The 16,020-nt window shown below is 41.7% G+C and overlaps 1 protein-coding gene across 1 annotated transcript in view; it reads left to right on the forward strand.

Moving 5' to 3' along the window:
- The first annotated feature begins 259 nt into the window (after window positions 1-259).
- The window catches only part of SCD5 (stearoyl-CoA desaturase 5), a 127,112-nt gene continuing 111,351 nt past the window's right edge, over window positions 260-16,020 (forward strand). Inside the window, exons 1-2 of the mRNA XM_075606324.1 lie at window positions 260-530; window positions 3,872-4,097. Coding sequence (XP_075462439.1) covers window positions 504-530; window positions 3,872-4,097 — 253 coding nt within the window. The 5' untranslated portion in view covers window positions 260-503. The remainder of the gene's footprint in view (window positions 531-3,871; window positions 4,098-16,020) is intronic.

Here is a 16,020-nt window from a genome sequence, read left to right on the forward strand (position 1 = left end):
CTGCTGCAACTTTAAATGACTCTTTCAGGGGTTAGGGGCTCCTCTGCCCAGTGGCAAGCTGTTTTATTTGCTCTTTACACCTCGTCTGTATTACAGCTATTCTGAAGTGTTCCTCTGGGCTCCCCTGATGTTTCTCCCTGCTCCCTTTGCTGGGTGATGGGGTTCCCCCTGTCTGTGCAGGCTAATTCCAGGGCCCTGTGGCTCTGCACCCCCCGTGCTCTAGATGCTCCTTGCGGTTACGGACGCGGCGGCCATCTTGGATTTATTTACTGTGGTGCAGGGGACTGTGGTGCGGGCGGTCGCATTGCCTCTGCTTTCCTCCGCTGGCCGCTCCCGCCAGGAAGGGACCCGCTCAGTCCCCCTAACCTCACGGGGGATTTTTCTTGTGGCTTGGGGGTAGGGGTAGACTCACCCGGCTCGGTCTCGCACTGATCCAAGATGGCCGCCTCCCGATCACTCCCGTCGGCACCACCTCGCTCCCCAGTCAGTCTCTCCCTTCTCCGATGCACCCAGAGAGGGGTGCACTTAAGGTTGGTCCTAGGGGGGGGGGGGGGGGGAGCGCCTGCGTCCTGGTGCTCCTTTCTCGGGGAAGGGGGGGGGGCGCTCAGGCTGGTCAGGTCTCTCGCTGGCAGACGGAGCTCACACAGAGCACGCTTCCCGTTCCTCGCGGCAGTCCTCAGCGGCCATCATTGATCTACTGCAGGGCTAGGGAGGGAGCTCTGGGGTTTCGGCTCTTACTCGTGGGCTATTTTCGGGTTTCGCCGCCCCAGGAATCTGCCACGGCCAGGGGTGGACTCCACCCCACTTTTAAATAGTTGTAATTTATTTTTAGTTTTTTTTTTTTTTAAATGCACGTTGTGGTAGTGGAGCTGCTCCTACATGCGACCGTTCAGTTCAACTCCTTGGCCACGCCCCAAATTAGCTCAAACTTTAAAAAATGTGTAAACAATTTTTTTTTATTTTTTTTTTATTTTTTTTAAACTTAATTTTTATTAAATTTTTTTAGGGAGAGGGGAGGAATGAAGAAAATAAAAAATGGGGGGGGGGGGAGGGAAGGGTACAGAAAATAGAGATGGGAGAAAGTTCACATTCATTTACAATTTTACCTAACAAGATTTCATAAAAGATTCTATCACACAGTTAATATAAATATCCTTTTTTTTTTCTCCCTTTTTTTTTGTTACAACAAAATTAAGTGGGTATTAATTTCTTGTTGATTTTCACTCAGAATCCAAGGTAACCACACCTTCTGAAAATCTGTGTAGGTGTCGTTATTAAGACTAACCATTTTTTCCATGTAGCAAATCTGCCAGACTTTATTTTTAACTTTGGAAATTGAGGGAATAATTGTTCGTTTCCATACTGCCGCTAATTCGCGTCTTGCGGCTGAAGATATATGGCACAGTAATTTATTTTCATGTCTCGTGAGGGGGTAATATGGTTTGTTTAAAAGAAATAACCAGGGATCCATTGGTAGGTCCAAACCGAAAAACCTTTGTGACCAAATTTTGATTTCCAGCCAATAAGCTGCTATGAATGGGCACCCCCACCACATATGTATAAATGTGGCTTGTACTCCACATCCTTTCGGACATATAGTTGGGTACTCTGGGATGAATTTAGCTAGTCTCATGGGGGTTAAGTACCACCTCATCATACCTTTATAGGCATTTTCTCTGATTGTGATACACATTGATGATGTGGCAACTTTTTGAAAAATATCATTCCAGTCTTCCATGTCTAATACCTCCCCCAGGTCATCCTCCCATTGTAGCATATATTTCAGTTTTTGATTCATTTGTGGAGGGGGGCTAACAAATTATCCATACAATTTAGATATCAGTCCAGGTGTGTTACTATCTGCTAGACAAAGTGACTCAAATCTAGTTAGCAATTCGGGGGGTCGGATTTTGTTATAAAAGGCTTTCAATTGAAGGTATTGGAGGAACTGATTGTTTGGGATAGCCTTTTCTTTGTGGAAATATTCAAATGTTCTGGGAAATCCTTCTGAACCTACATCTTTTAATCTTGTGATACCTGCTATTTTCCAGTCTATAAACCTATTACGGCCTATTCCTGGACCAAATTCTGGGTTATCATATAGTGGTGTCATAAGTGTATTCCGTGTTGTAAGGAAGTGTCATTTTGCAACTGTGTTCCATAATTTGAGTGAATGGGCTATAATTTGGCAGGATTTGAGTATTTCGGGACTTTTTCTCATTGGGGACCATAGAAGATTACTTAATTCGACTGGGGCAACTAAATCCATTTCCAATGATACCCAGCGTCTGTGGACTGGATTAGAGTGCCATAATATTAGAAAATGTGTAAACATTTTTTAAAGTCACATGGCTGTTATTTCATCATTTTAAAAAAAGTGACATGGCTAATTATGAACAATTTGGACCATTTGGCTAGAACTTTTGTCGCTAAAAGCTGGATCTAAATTGGGAAAGTTTGAAACTGATGGTAAAGTGAAACTCGACGAGGTCGCCCATCCATAGTAATGGAGGAAACTGACGCTTTATTGTGGTGCAAATAGTAGAAATAAGTAGAAATAAGTAGCACTTTGTAATAATTGAAAAGTGTACTCACCAATTTATTTTGCATTAATGTATATATGTATATATTTATATTAATGTATATGGCATGCCTGATGAGGATGTAATACAGAGGTACTGCCAGTGGTGGACTAACCTTTTTCCCGCGCATAGGCTTGGGGGTGGCCCATGATGGTGGTCATGATGTCACGGCGACCTGTGACGCTACGCTGTCATGGCAATGCGTTGTCATGGGACATTAGATTGCCATGACAACATGACACTGCAGGAGGGGGGCCACGTGGGGAAGGAAAGAACCCCTCTCAGCACACACAAAAATTGCAGCTCTCGGCCTAGTCAGCCTTGCAGGAAACCCGCCTCTTGGTACTGCCTAACATCTCACACCAATATGAGCGTTTTGGAGCTCAGAATAAAACCTTTTGTTTGAGAGGGGGAGTTTCTTTCTTTTGCAGACTCTAGTTACCTGCTGCAAAAGCGGTGTGGAGAAGAGGTTACAGTATTGTGTGTTAGTGTGAATACACAGCTCTCTGGCTGCCGCTCTTAGCATCTTGTACTCTCCAGTGCCTTGAGTGACTCATTTTCTCTCCCAATGCAAATGGGTAACTGTAATAGGATTGTCGTCTGTACCAGAAGTCACGAGAGATGGAAGTTACGTTTGTACGGTCCCTTGGAATGAGAAAATGCTCTATAAACTAGTTTATATGTTGACAGTTATATTTGTAACAGCTGCAATTGGAATATGTAACCCTGGACTCTCCCCGATCCCAGAATTAGATTAGCTATTAACCGTTTCATGGGGATTTTCTGTCACTCCAAATAAGAACTCAACAAGATTGACCCATGATAAAAACTATACACTATTCTTTTGTTTAACACAGTTGCGATTTGTCTTCTCGACGCGTAGAATCATATTTACTTGAGTGCCTAACATGTACAATGACCAACCGGTGCCTGCTATGGGCAGTGCAGCTTGCTTTTTTATTACTACTATTATTTTTTGGGTTAGAGAGAGACACTAAACTGCCATTGGCTGTAGCTATGCAGCTCTTTCTCTCTCCCCCCCTCTTACTCCCCCCACCCTTCTGTTGCTGCGCAGAGATCAGCACTGCCACAGCAGCATCATGGATGTGATGCCAGCAACAGATGCTGTGCTACAGCACTCACAGTCATAGGCCATTCCTGCCCAATCCATACCAGTGCATCATCAGTGGCACATTGTATACAAACAGGAGGCCTAAATCGTAGCTCTCTTCCACCTCGGCTGCCTGGGCTGCATACAGAAAGCGTCTTCTTAATCTTTTCTCACCCAGGTGGCAGCTGAGAGTGCCATGGACGGAGAGGAGAAGATTGGTCCCTGTGACGGGATAGAGGCCAGTGACACAGGACCAGAAGGAGCAGTAGAGGTCAAAGAGAGAAAGCCAACATACCTTCATGAAATTGTCTGGAGGAATGTCATCCTTATGACACTGCTTCACATCGGGGCAGTCTACTCCCTGGCCCTTATTCCCCAGGCACAGATACTCACTTTGCTCTGGGGTAAGTTCCCTGCAGACGTCTTTCATTGATTTAATGTCCGCTTGTTACCGTTGTCTTATTTAACCCTTTAAAGGTGCAGTCCAAAAACACATTTTTGTATTACCTTGTGGCTGCCTTTACTTTTCCTCTTTCATCCTTGTTGCACACTTCACTGTGAGATGATCTTCTTGGGGGTCATGTTTTTGAGAAATGTTGATATGAAACATGTTTGCAGGGTCTCTTAAAGATTGCTACTCTTGTCATGTTCTAAAATGAGCTTTGGGACTCGAGCGTTGCCCCCTGCCACATTGGGATGGATGCTGCATTTCCTTCCTTGTCTATGAGCTCCTAATTAAAAGAAACAGTTTTGCCCAATCTTTGCTTGTTCTGTTGTGCAGTAAGACAAGAAGTTGCATGACTAAGTGATTTCTCCCATATTGGAGTATATGCTGCTACAGAAAGTAGGATTGCCAGTCCTCTTAATCCATTATAAATACACATTCAGTATGGATACAGTATGTGTGTGTGTGTGTGTGTGTGTGTGTGTGTGTGTGTGTGTGTGTGTGTGTGTGTGTGTGTGTGTGTGTATACACACACACACACACACACAGAAATTGCCTTTACCTTTCCTTCTTCTTTTTTTACACCGTACTTCAATTCGAAATTCTATTTCTATTTTAGAGACACGAGAATTTAAATTAATTGTTTGAAATATCAACGATCCTCAAACAGCATCAATAATTAACCTTTACGGTGCCAGGGGTCCGGCGGCGACACCAGAGTGCCACTAGACCTTAGTCACAGGATCACGCCAGGACTGATCTCATGACCGCGACTGGTGCCTGGGCGCCGGAAACCGAAGTGGAGAAGGCTCCACTTTTGTTTTCAACAGGGCTGGCCGCTCCGTTTGTACCGTCTGTCTGACACCCCCTAGAAACTGACAAGTGACCATGATGTACCAGGTACATCATAATGACCCTGTAAAGGTTAATGTTGCATATTCCCACCCTTATCACGGCTTCTTTCTTTTGTTAAGTATACAATGCTAACTATGCCCTAATAATAGAGGTATGTGTTGTATATTACATTGCACACCTACCTACTAACTCCAGGATCGCCTGTGTGATAATGATTTACTCCTGACTTTGTATTCTTATTTGCAGCTGTGTAATTTGGTACAATAGTGTAAGAACTGAGGGAAAACCCACATTGAATCATTATCACACTTTTAACATGGAGTTAAAGCAGTTGATAGGCTTGATGTTTATCTTGGTTATGTCAGGAGTTACTGTACAGTTTTTTTGGCCTGAATTTGGAAAACTATTAAACATAAATTATTAAACAAATTGCAGATACGTTGTTACACTTTATTTCAACACCTGCGTATACTGATTGTTTTATAGCTGGGAAAGGGTAGGAGATTGTGGCTGCAATGCATCTGACTCTAGCAGAGAACAGAATTATTTGGGATCGTACATCATTGATTTTCTTTTCATCTTCAAGCTCGACAGTGAAAATGATGCACTGCATAATTGTTCTGAATGTCGCTATATACTGCCAGGGTTGAAAAGCTCCTTGCACTGTGAGATATAGACGTCTCAGTGCATAAACTCATGCCAAATTTATCAGGTTGAATTAGTAATGTGGATGTCCCCACTAACTCTTAACCCCCTCTCTGCCAGTGGTGCATAGTTGCCAAGTCTGGCAGCTAAGAGGTTAAAGCAGAAATCCCCTCCAGTAGCCTATATGAGTTTAACTATGTAACTATGTAACTAATATAATATTAGTATCTTGCCACCCTGCGTATGCCCTGCTTATTTTTCTTGATTTTATGTTTTTAGTGTAAAAAAGTCAGGATTTGCTTAATCTAGGCTCTGGGGAGAACTCAGTTTTAACCTCTCATACACATATCTCCTGAACGTAGAATTGGATTTTAAAAATAAAAACAGTGCTGGGAAGGTGGACAAGAGATATCTTAAATAATAAACAAAGGCCTTAAAAATGACAATCAGCATGGACTGCTGCTTCATATGAAGGTTATCCTTCATAAAAATGACAATGGGACAGGTTAAATCAGCTTTCTTTCTCATGACTTCTTTCTGAAAGCATCCTGGGATACGTGGTTTATTTGTCTATGGAAAAAGAAGACCATTAAACAGAACTGGATCTACCTGGGTGTAGTCCCACGTGAGGCTATTTTTGTATAATGCTAAGTACTTTTACTTTGCAACCTGGTCTTACAATGCCTTTCAAAATGCTACACTATGATTCTGGAGAACTATTAAGGTAAAACATAGTTGGCATTGTGATTTCTAAGGACTGTTTTATAACCCACTCATGTTCCCACTTTGGAATTCCTGATGAATTCTGCAACCAGTGAAATATAAGCGTATAACTAGATCATAAAACAGAGTATGTATTGTATATGGCATCACGTTGGTTTTGTGTGGTTTTGTCATTAGGCCTTAATTTGCATGACCTGTGAGCCTTAGAGCCTTCCCTCCTTCCCCTATGAATACAATAAACAACACAACACTTCTTTTGGGAGAAGGAGTGGCTCAGGGAGGAGAGACACTGACTGGCACTGAGTTCATAGCAGGGGAACCTGGTTCAATTCCTGGTGTCGGCTCCTTGTCACCTTGGGCAAGTCACCTTATCTCCCTGTGCCCCAGGCACCAAAAACATAGATTGTAAGCTCCATGGGGCAGGGACCTGTGCCTGCAAAATGTCTCTGTAAAGCGATGTTTACAACTAGCAGCGCTATACAAGAACATGTTATTATTATTATATTTATGGAAACTAGGCCACCGCTTTATTACATTATATCAACAACCAGATGACGATACGAGACATCCCGCCTTTGCATTGTCGCAGCTCGAGATCCCCACTGCTGCTGGGACTCTAGACCAGCAGATATAATATTGATAATGGAGAACAAGCCACAGAATGGCCACGAAAGGAGCGTGAGCTACTGTTTACCAACCGATACAATTCAACTCGCCAAATAAATGGGCAAGCCAACTCCGGCCAAGCTGGGACAAATTGCAACCACTTCAACAAAATGACATGAATTATTTTCATTTACTTCAAACGCCTAGTTTTTAACCTTTTTATATTCACATAAATATATTTCTTTATTATAATTCAAAAGAGTAACACGAGACAACACAAAAACAGGGGGGGAGGGGAAGAGACAGCTTCATTGGAAGGCCAGGAGGTAAGAGGCTTTCCCCATGTGACTGCCCCCTTATAAGGTCTTGCCTAAGGACATCTTAACGCTTGGCCTCCATTCTGAATTAGTGGAATGAGGAGGTAGGACCACCAGGTCATGCAGCACCAGCCTTAATGCAGGGGCTTTCTAAGCCTTAATTATGAAAGCGCTCTTCAAATAGTAATGATGATATTACTTGGCTGTTTTCACTTATGACATATCCAATATCTTATCAAGGGGCATGGGGCCCATAGATCATTTTTACAACTGACAGGAGAGTTGTAAATGTGTTACTTTAACATACAAATGAGACTTCTACATATCTAACGTGTTTTTTTTTCTTTTATTTTGCTCATTGACTATCTTTTATGGCCTTGTAATCAACATCAAAGTTCTTCCCGTGGAATAGGCTAACAGTATTATTTGTTATTTATAAGGAACTAGATAGCATTAAGTGCAGGTGATATGAATCAATGGCTGTAAATGCTAGAGGACTCGGATTATACATAGTGTTAAAAGGGTGTGATCATACTCAGAATTAATTTTAACTGATGTCTGCTCATTTTCATGGTTGCTTGAGATCTTTCTTGAACAAAAATGCTGCTTTAATGAAATATTGCATTGTATACATGTTATAATTATGTTTTAGTTATGAATCATTAATTTTCCTGCTAGCTGTGACTTGTGTGTTGATTTACTTACGTAAATACACCGTTGTCACATTAATGCCTTCAACCTGTTCAGTTGTGTTAACAATACAGCAACCAAGTGGTTAACTTTCATTTAAAAAATACCTATTTTTCTCTGCCTCCTGTGAGTTCATCTGGGTTAAACTGGTCTTTGCATGAATGGGCCAACAAAACAATATGCTTATAATAGTAGTGATTGGTGATGGTGTTCAGATGTATCAGATATTTGACTTGATATGACATTGTTTTATTTATAAAATGTTTTACCAGGAAGTAATACATTAAGAGTCACCTCTCGTTTTGAAGTATGTCCTATCTGTATCTGATATGATATGTATCTGATTGTATCTGATATGGGCATCGTATAAATTCTTGAGAACCCTCTGGCTAGCAGAAGAGGCGACAAAAAGAGCACTCTCGATTTCCTTACAGATATTAGAATGTATGATAATTAAAATACGATATACTTCTTGGATAAGGAATATAGACTTGTGGCAGGCATAAGTTCAACAGGTTTAACAATAACAAATATATCAGGTTGTCTATGTTGCATAGATCAGATATTTGTTTCCCCCTTCAAAGATTAAAATTAGCCCTTTCAAGACAGATGTTCAGATGTGTATTGAAGTCGTACGAATGCAACGGTGAAGGTAGCATTATTCTAGGGGTTACAGAGAGAGTTATAGGGTATTTTATACTCTCAGATTAGTTTGAGTTTAAATACATTCTCTCTCCCAGCTATAAATGTCATGAAAGATTGATGAGTGGGAGATCCCTCCTCCCTATTTCCAAGGTCACTCATCCCACCTTTTTAATGGCAGTTCTTGCTGAGGACCTACGAATGACCAGTCTATGAATGATCAAGAATTAAGACAGCTCTCTCTCCATTAGATAGATTATGAGAGCTTTTTGCAGGTACAGCAGTGTTAGGACCTACAGATGGATCAAACCGTGATGTGGTTGTAGCTTTAAATACTTTGGCCAAAGAATTTAACTAAATGACCCTTGCTTATGAGAGGATAAACAGGTAAGTATTTAACTATATAATATGTCAAGTTGGGTGTAGTACTGGGGCATTTTTTTCTTTTGTTCCATACATGAGGTCACAATCCTGGTAGCACTCCTCTATATATATATATATATCTATATATATATATCTATATATATATATAGATATATATATATATATATATATATATATATATATATATATATATGTGAACAACAAGAAAAGAAAGCGCCCGATCCTAGTGCAACATGAAAAATACACTTTTAATAAAAATAGATTAGGTCCAACATAAATGCACTCACAAACAAAAAATCAATAAAAGCATGTAATGAGTATACTCATTCGCCTCCGTGTGCTGCTATGGCGCCATTGCTGTATGCTCTCTCTCAAGTAGGATGTCAGCTGCTTCTGCCGTCTTTACTGAGTGCAGGAACTGTGCATGCCTCTGGAGCCGTGACCCGGAAGTGTAACAGTCTCTTTGGTAAACCGGATGCCAGGATCGTGGATATTTGTCCCCGTACAATGTAATAACGGGCGAGGTACTAAGTCCTTTTAAAGTCCACACCAGGAGATTATCCTGTACCTGTACCTTCGCTGGCTAGCCGCTCTCATAGAGAATAGGGCCCCGGTCTTCCCGCAACCATCTAGTGGAGATCGCTATTGGGGCTCTAACCCGGAAGTGATGGCGTGCCCTCTAGCCAAACCGGATGTGTTTTAGCGAATGTATAGCCCCGCTGTTACCTACAGAGAACCGGCACGTTCCAAATGTCCTGGCCGTGTCCAGGCACAGCAAACAAAGTAAAAAAGACGGCAGAAGCAGCTGACATCCTACTTGAGAGAGAGCATACAGCAATGGCGCCATAGCAGCACACGGAGGCGAATGAGTATACTCATTACATGCTTTTATTGATTTTTTGTTTGTGAGTGCATTTATGTTGGACCTAATCTATTTTTATTAAAAGTGTATTTTTCATGTTGCACTAGGATCGGGCGCTTTCTTTTCTTGTTGTTCACAGATTTATGGGAAGTCGTTGGTCCTTGTGGAGAGCTGCCAGATCCTATTTTTGAGCCCCTTTTTTCATATTTACATTTTTATATTTTTTAAAAATATTTTTTTTTTTTAAATTTTATATTTTTTTTGTATTTTTTATTTTTATTTTTTTAAATTTATTTTAATCATTAAACAATCATTTGCTTTTCACATTTATACCACTATTATATATGTATTCTTAAGTATGCTTTATGGGTCTCAGCTATTTTTGCTTTAATATACATTGGTCTAAAATCACATACATTTTTTATAGCATGTTCAGTGAATACCAGTATTAATTCAGCTATTGAAATTATATTCATTTAATGTATAGTCGATCATTTATGCTAATCTACAGTGCTTACTAGTACTTATACACTTATATCATTAGTACCTGTTGAGCGCAGTCATCTTTCTGTGTATATATATATATATATATGTGTGTAAATACAACTGTATGCTCATCTGCATGTGTTAGGCAGGTCTGCAACCCCGCCTTTCCCCATTATCACCCAGCACACAGCACTTCCACTGCAGCAAGGGATTCTGGGAAATGACATGCAAATGAGCACACAGTGCCACTTTTTGCTTCAAAAACCATTTTTAACATGGTTCCCTATAGGCTTAAGCTTGCTGCATAGTCACAGCTTTGAGCACAGCCAGGGTTAAGGTGCATACCCAGAAAACCACCCACAGACAGCTGTTTCGACCTTAATGGGTCTCATCAGTGTGGGGTTGATTAACTGGGTATGTATATAAAACAATTGATGAAAATATATAGACAGCGCCTTAGGGGTGACTTAATTGGGAAAAAATGACCTTATTCTAACAAAATGTACAGTGATAAATACAATACATGCAGATGAAATTTGTAAATGAGATATGCTAATACACAATAAAAATTATACAATAAAAATTATTATATGTCTGAAAATTTATGTGAGAATGATCACTATTGATATTATCCCACACAACATATAACAATAAAACACCCTTGACACTAGATGTTAATGATAGATGGAACAATATATAACAATTTATATATTCTCTAAGTGACTCATATAAACCATTGGGTGTGTGTTTGGCAGTGGAAATGTCTGAAGTCGATTAAAATGAAAGTCACATATACATGTAATGTATATTGAAAACCTTAATGAACAATCTTGGATACTATCTGCTTCTTTACTCCGGGTTCAACAAATTCCAGTCCAGTACCTAACAGAGAAAAAGAAAAAAAAAGAAAAAAGCGCCCGATCCTCGTGTGATAAAAGATAACAAAAGGTTTAATAAAACAAACATTCAGACAAATGCAAACTCACAAATTCGCCATGATAATAAAGCGTGGTATGAGATTAGACTCATGTGCCAAAGCAGCTGAAATGACTGCCGTCTGTTTGCTCCGCCGGAACACGTGACCTCTGGGGCCTCACTGTTGGTGTACTGTTGTAAGAGTCCCCCCGGCACACAGCGATGGCAGTGTTTGAGTTCCAGGTATAGGGGTGTGCTGTTGCACATAGTTGTTCCCAGTAAAAACGGCAGCCTGCACTTCTACTGCTCGTTAGCAAGAATGGCTCTCAATCAGCCACCGTAGGTCTCTCCTCACCACGTGACCCTACGCATTTCTTCCGTAACCTGATCCCCGGTTACGGAAGAAACGCATAGGGTCACGTGGTGAGGAGAGACCTACGGTGGCTGATTGAGAAGTAGTAGAAGTGCTATTAATATAACACTCTTCTATGTTATAAGACACTATGTACTTATCATTACAGTGTAATTTTATAAGATAATTCATGTTCAGTACCACCTTCAGTAATGTCACATATTTATATGTCAACTGCAAAAATACACGGCTGTAGTAATGTTAAACGTGGCAGGACATAGTGTTTCTAAGGATCAGATACATGATTTTGATGCTCAATGGTATACAGAGGACTGTAACCTGTCATACGTATGCATTTGTCATATCCCCCTGCATGCACGGATGTGGGTGCCAATAATCTGGTGACTACGGGGGAGCGAGTTATGGAATATTTTATTCTCTCGTTTTAAAAGAGAAATTACATAATTGTAAAGCAGCTGGGATGTTCTCTTCTCAGCTGGTCCAGAAGGGAGAGGGTGACAAATGAAGGGATAGGCCACACCCATCAGGCTTGTCAGACATCTAGTTTCTTTCTTATAGATGGAAGATTGTTTATTAAAGGAGTTTATATTTGAAACCGAGAGACCAGATCTACTTAGGTATGCACAGTCTGTGCTTGGATCTCTTATGTTCTCTATTCATGGCCCCTTGAAGGACATATGATAAGATTTGTGCAGGTAATGTATAGGTCGATAATAAAGAGAACAAAGTCCTTGGCGCACTATCAGGTGCATAAACCTGATACAATGTTCCCGGTTCTATGATTGAGAGGAACAGTTTGTGGATCTTCACAGGTGATCCTCTTGAATTTCTTATACTGGTAAGTATATATCTGGAATCGGAGATGACAAGAAAACCATTGCGCAGTACTCTCTAATGGTGGAGATCTCATCCACACAGCTGCTAGCTACTTACATCAAAGTATTAAAGATAAAGACAGGCCTTGAAAGGTATCTTTAGCTGGCGGTCTGGCACACTCAAAAGGTTGGATATGGGTCTTCAGGTGTTATACGCCCTCTCCACACTATCAACCGCAGTACCAGATTACATATAGAATAATAAAAATGCCCATGGAGAGTATAACACCTGAAGACCCATATCCAACCTTTTGAGTGTTCCAGACCGCCAGCTAAAGATACCTTTCAAGGCCTGTCTTTATCTACTTTGATGTAAGTAGCTAGCAGCTGTGTGGATGAGATCTCCACCATTAAAGAGTACTGCGCAATGTTTTTCTTGTCTTCTCTGATTCCAGATATACTGTATACAGTACTTACCATTATAAGAAATTCAAGAGGATCACCTGTGAAGATCCATGAACTGTTCCTCTCAATCATAGAACCGGGAACATTGTATCAGGTTTATGCACCTGATAGTGCGCCAAGGACTTTGTTGTCTTTCTTATCGATTTGTCTATAGCTATATGGAAAGGCTTGATAATTTGTCCTAGGCAGCCTCCTTTTTCCCCTCATACCTTCCCTTATCTTGGTGGTTGTGGGGCTATATGTTATTGGTTATCCTTGCACAGTTGGGATATATCATTTTTCACAATTGTAAATTGATTCACAATTAATTATTGTAATCATCACATTATAACAATAGGTCGAGCGCTTGTTTTGTAGTTTAAGTTCTCTTTATATCACTGGTAATGTATAGGTGTTCTGTTTTACCCGCTTTTCTTTTATCTGATGCTCTACTGTATGTACCTTTTTAATCTTATTCTGTTCATCATATACAAATTTAGCAAGCTCAACACCCAGTCCCACAGTATTATATATGTATATATTTAATTATGCCAGCTGGAGTGCTACTGGGAAAGTAACCTAAAATATACAACAGTAAACAAAGAAGCTCCAATGCACATCCTATATTCAGGGCCCCTTTATCCAATTGATGCACTGCCATTAGGGGACCACTAACCAGGGGGGGGGGGGGGCAGCGAGGACTGCTCTCCTGAGTCAAGGGGATCAGGCCTCCCTGCCGGCAACCTAAACATGTAGTGCCAGATCCACAAAGGCACCTGTCAGAGGGTGTACACAGAGATGTACACCGGAGGGTGTTCATGGAGGTGCATGTTTGAGGGGGCCTGCCGGTGGAAGGGAGGCCCCTCCTGACAGGCCCCTTTGCAGGTCATCTCCCTTCTCTGAGGCTGCAGGTAGGCGCACTCGGCTCAACCCCATATTTTGTGGCCCTCCCTGACCCCCAGGCCCATGCCTCTATCCCTTCCTTTCCCTCCCAGATCTATAACTTCTCACCCCCTAGATCCATAACTACTCCTGTCAGGTTCATAACTACACCCCACCAAAGGTCTATAACTACCATACCCCCTAGCCCATAAGCAGGGGGGCCGACTAGTTTAAACTTTGGTCAGAACCCACCAGTGCATTAAATTGACCCTGACAAAATGACAAATTATTTGATTAATTTCTACTGTATATGTGTTTTCTTCTCATAAGTATTGGTCATTTAGTTCAATCTTGTGACCCAAATATGTTACGCCTGCAACTATGTCAAGGTAAACCCTTTCAGCTGGTCCTGCACTACAAAATGCATACTGTGTCCTTTATATTTCCGCCACTGCATAATCATTTGCCATATTGGATGTGCATTAGGACTTCTTCGTTTACGGTTGTTAATCTAAGGCTGAGGCACCGGTCTCTCCGCTGTAACGCGCGCCCGCGCTTTTGGCGGCGCGTTCAGCCGATTCCCCGGTCTGCAGCTCACTGCAGGAGGAGAGACCGGGGGGGCGTGGCGGAGGAGTGACGGGGCGCGGCCATGACGTCACCCGGCAGGTTCGCCCTCACTGGCTGAACCGCCGGAGGGCGTGCCTAATCGCTCGACGCGAGTCCTGCTCTCAATTCTATTGAGAGCAGGAGTAGCTCTCGCGCGAGCGCTGCGGCCCCCCCTCGAAGCGGGCCCGGCGCCATTGCGGGGAGGGCTCTCGTGCGCGCAGCGTCCAGTAGTAGGCAGCAGGGGCAAGGCCTTATTCAGAAACTAGGACTGTATACCTTTTGTAACATTAAATATAACATTTATTGAGTATTGTCTCCAAGTTTTCATTGAACCTAGTACCCTTTGAGGGGATTGTCCTAATTTTCGGACACATTTGACTAAATTGGATTTTTGTTTGAGTCATATATTTTTCTAGTAGACAGGGGACCCTAGGCCTTTTAGTGACTCTGGTGGTGGAAGCCTAATTAGGGTGTAGTGTGACTGTTTTGGGCCTGGGAGTGCTCATTTATTAGTGTCTTGGTGGGGGGTGAGTGAGGCAACTGGGCCAGTTGTTGTTAACCCCTTTCACAAACACACGCACATGCATAGCATGTACGTGACAGGTATGATGGCTTTAATTTCTAGGTTGTTATATAATCACCTCACCTGTAAACAAGGTCAAGATGTGACAAATAGAGTAATCAATTTCTTGCTGTGCCATTCTTCAAATTTATGGGGAATTTCTATTAAAATTAGCACAGATAATCCATGTCAAGCTATTTGTTTACATCAGATATTTACATGGCTGTGCCCAGTGTCTCATACCTTTTCAGGGTGCTGGGTCAGTGTAGGCTGGGCGTTGATAGCAGATAGAACAAGGATGAGCGCCAGGAACTTTCATCGTACAAACAAAGAGCTTTATTTTGATAATGCTCCTTTGATAATGCTCCACATACAAGGGACATACTTCTCATAGACAGTAACTGCTGCCAAATAATATGGTTACTCTGTGCTTTTTGTTATGGTAGCTCTCACTCTTACACTAGGGAGGTACTTGAGTTTCTTTAGGATTTATCCCTTTGGTAGTTCTCACTCATTCGCTGGGGAGGTACTTATACCTGTGTCCTTCAATAATGTGAGATTGGCAGTCTCTTGTATAGCTTCTGTAATGCCCTGTATTTGGTGGACCCTGGTTGGGACACACACTCTATTCTCTGGGATCAGTATCCCTTTACTGTGGACAGCATTCTTCCTCCATACCTATCCAATCGGGAGTTTACTGAAGACCTGTCAGTGGGAGTACACTCTATGGATCAGTATCCCATCACTCTGTGTACCGCCTACCTCATCCATAGCTATTGGATCGGGGCTTCGCTAAGGACTATTCGGTGTGCTCTGATCCACTATGTTTTGTAGTTTCTAGTCTGAGAACTCTCTGCTGAGCACTTGCTTACTCCTCTTCTGGTCAGAGAATAATCGGTTAATTACTATGGACTCTATCTGTAAAGAGCACTTTCCTTAACTGAAAACAATAAAAATTACAGGACAGCCTTACTGATTGCTTCAAAAATTCATGCTCCCCTTGGATTTTTGAAGCAATCTTGAATCCGCAGGGACCTTCTAGGACAGTCCCTACCAGTGGGTTTGAGTAGGGAGT

The sequence above is a fragment of the Ascaphus truei genome, chromosome 1 (assembly GCF_040206685.1).
Source record: "Ascaphus truei isolate aAscTru1 chromosome 1, aAscTru1.hap1, whole genome shotgun sequence".
Lineage (NCBI taxonomy): Eukaryota > Metazoa > Chordata > Amphibia > Anura > Ascaphidae > Ascaphus > Ascaphus truei.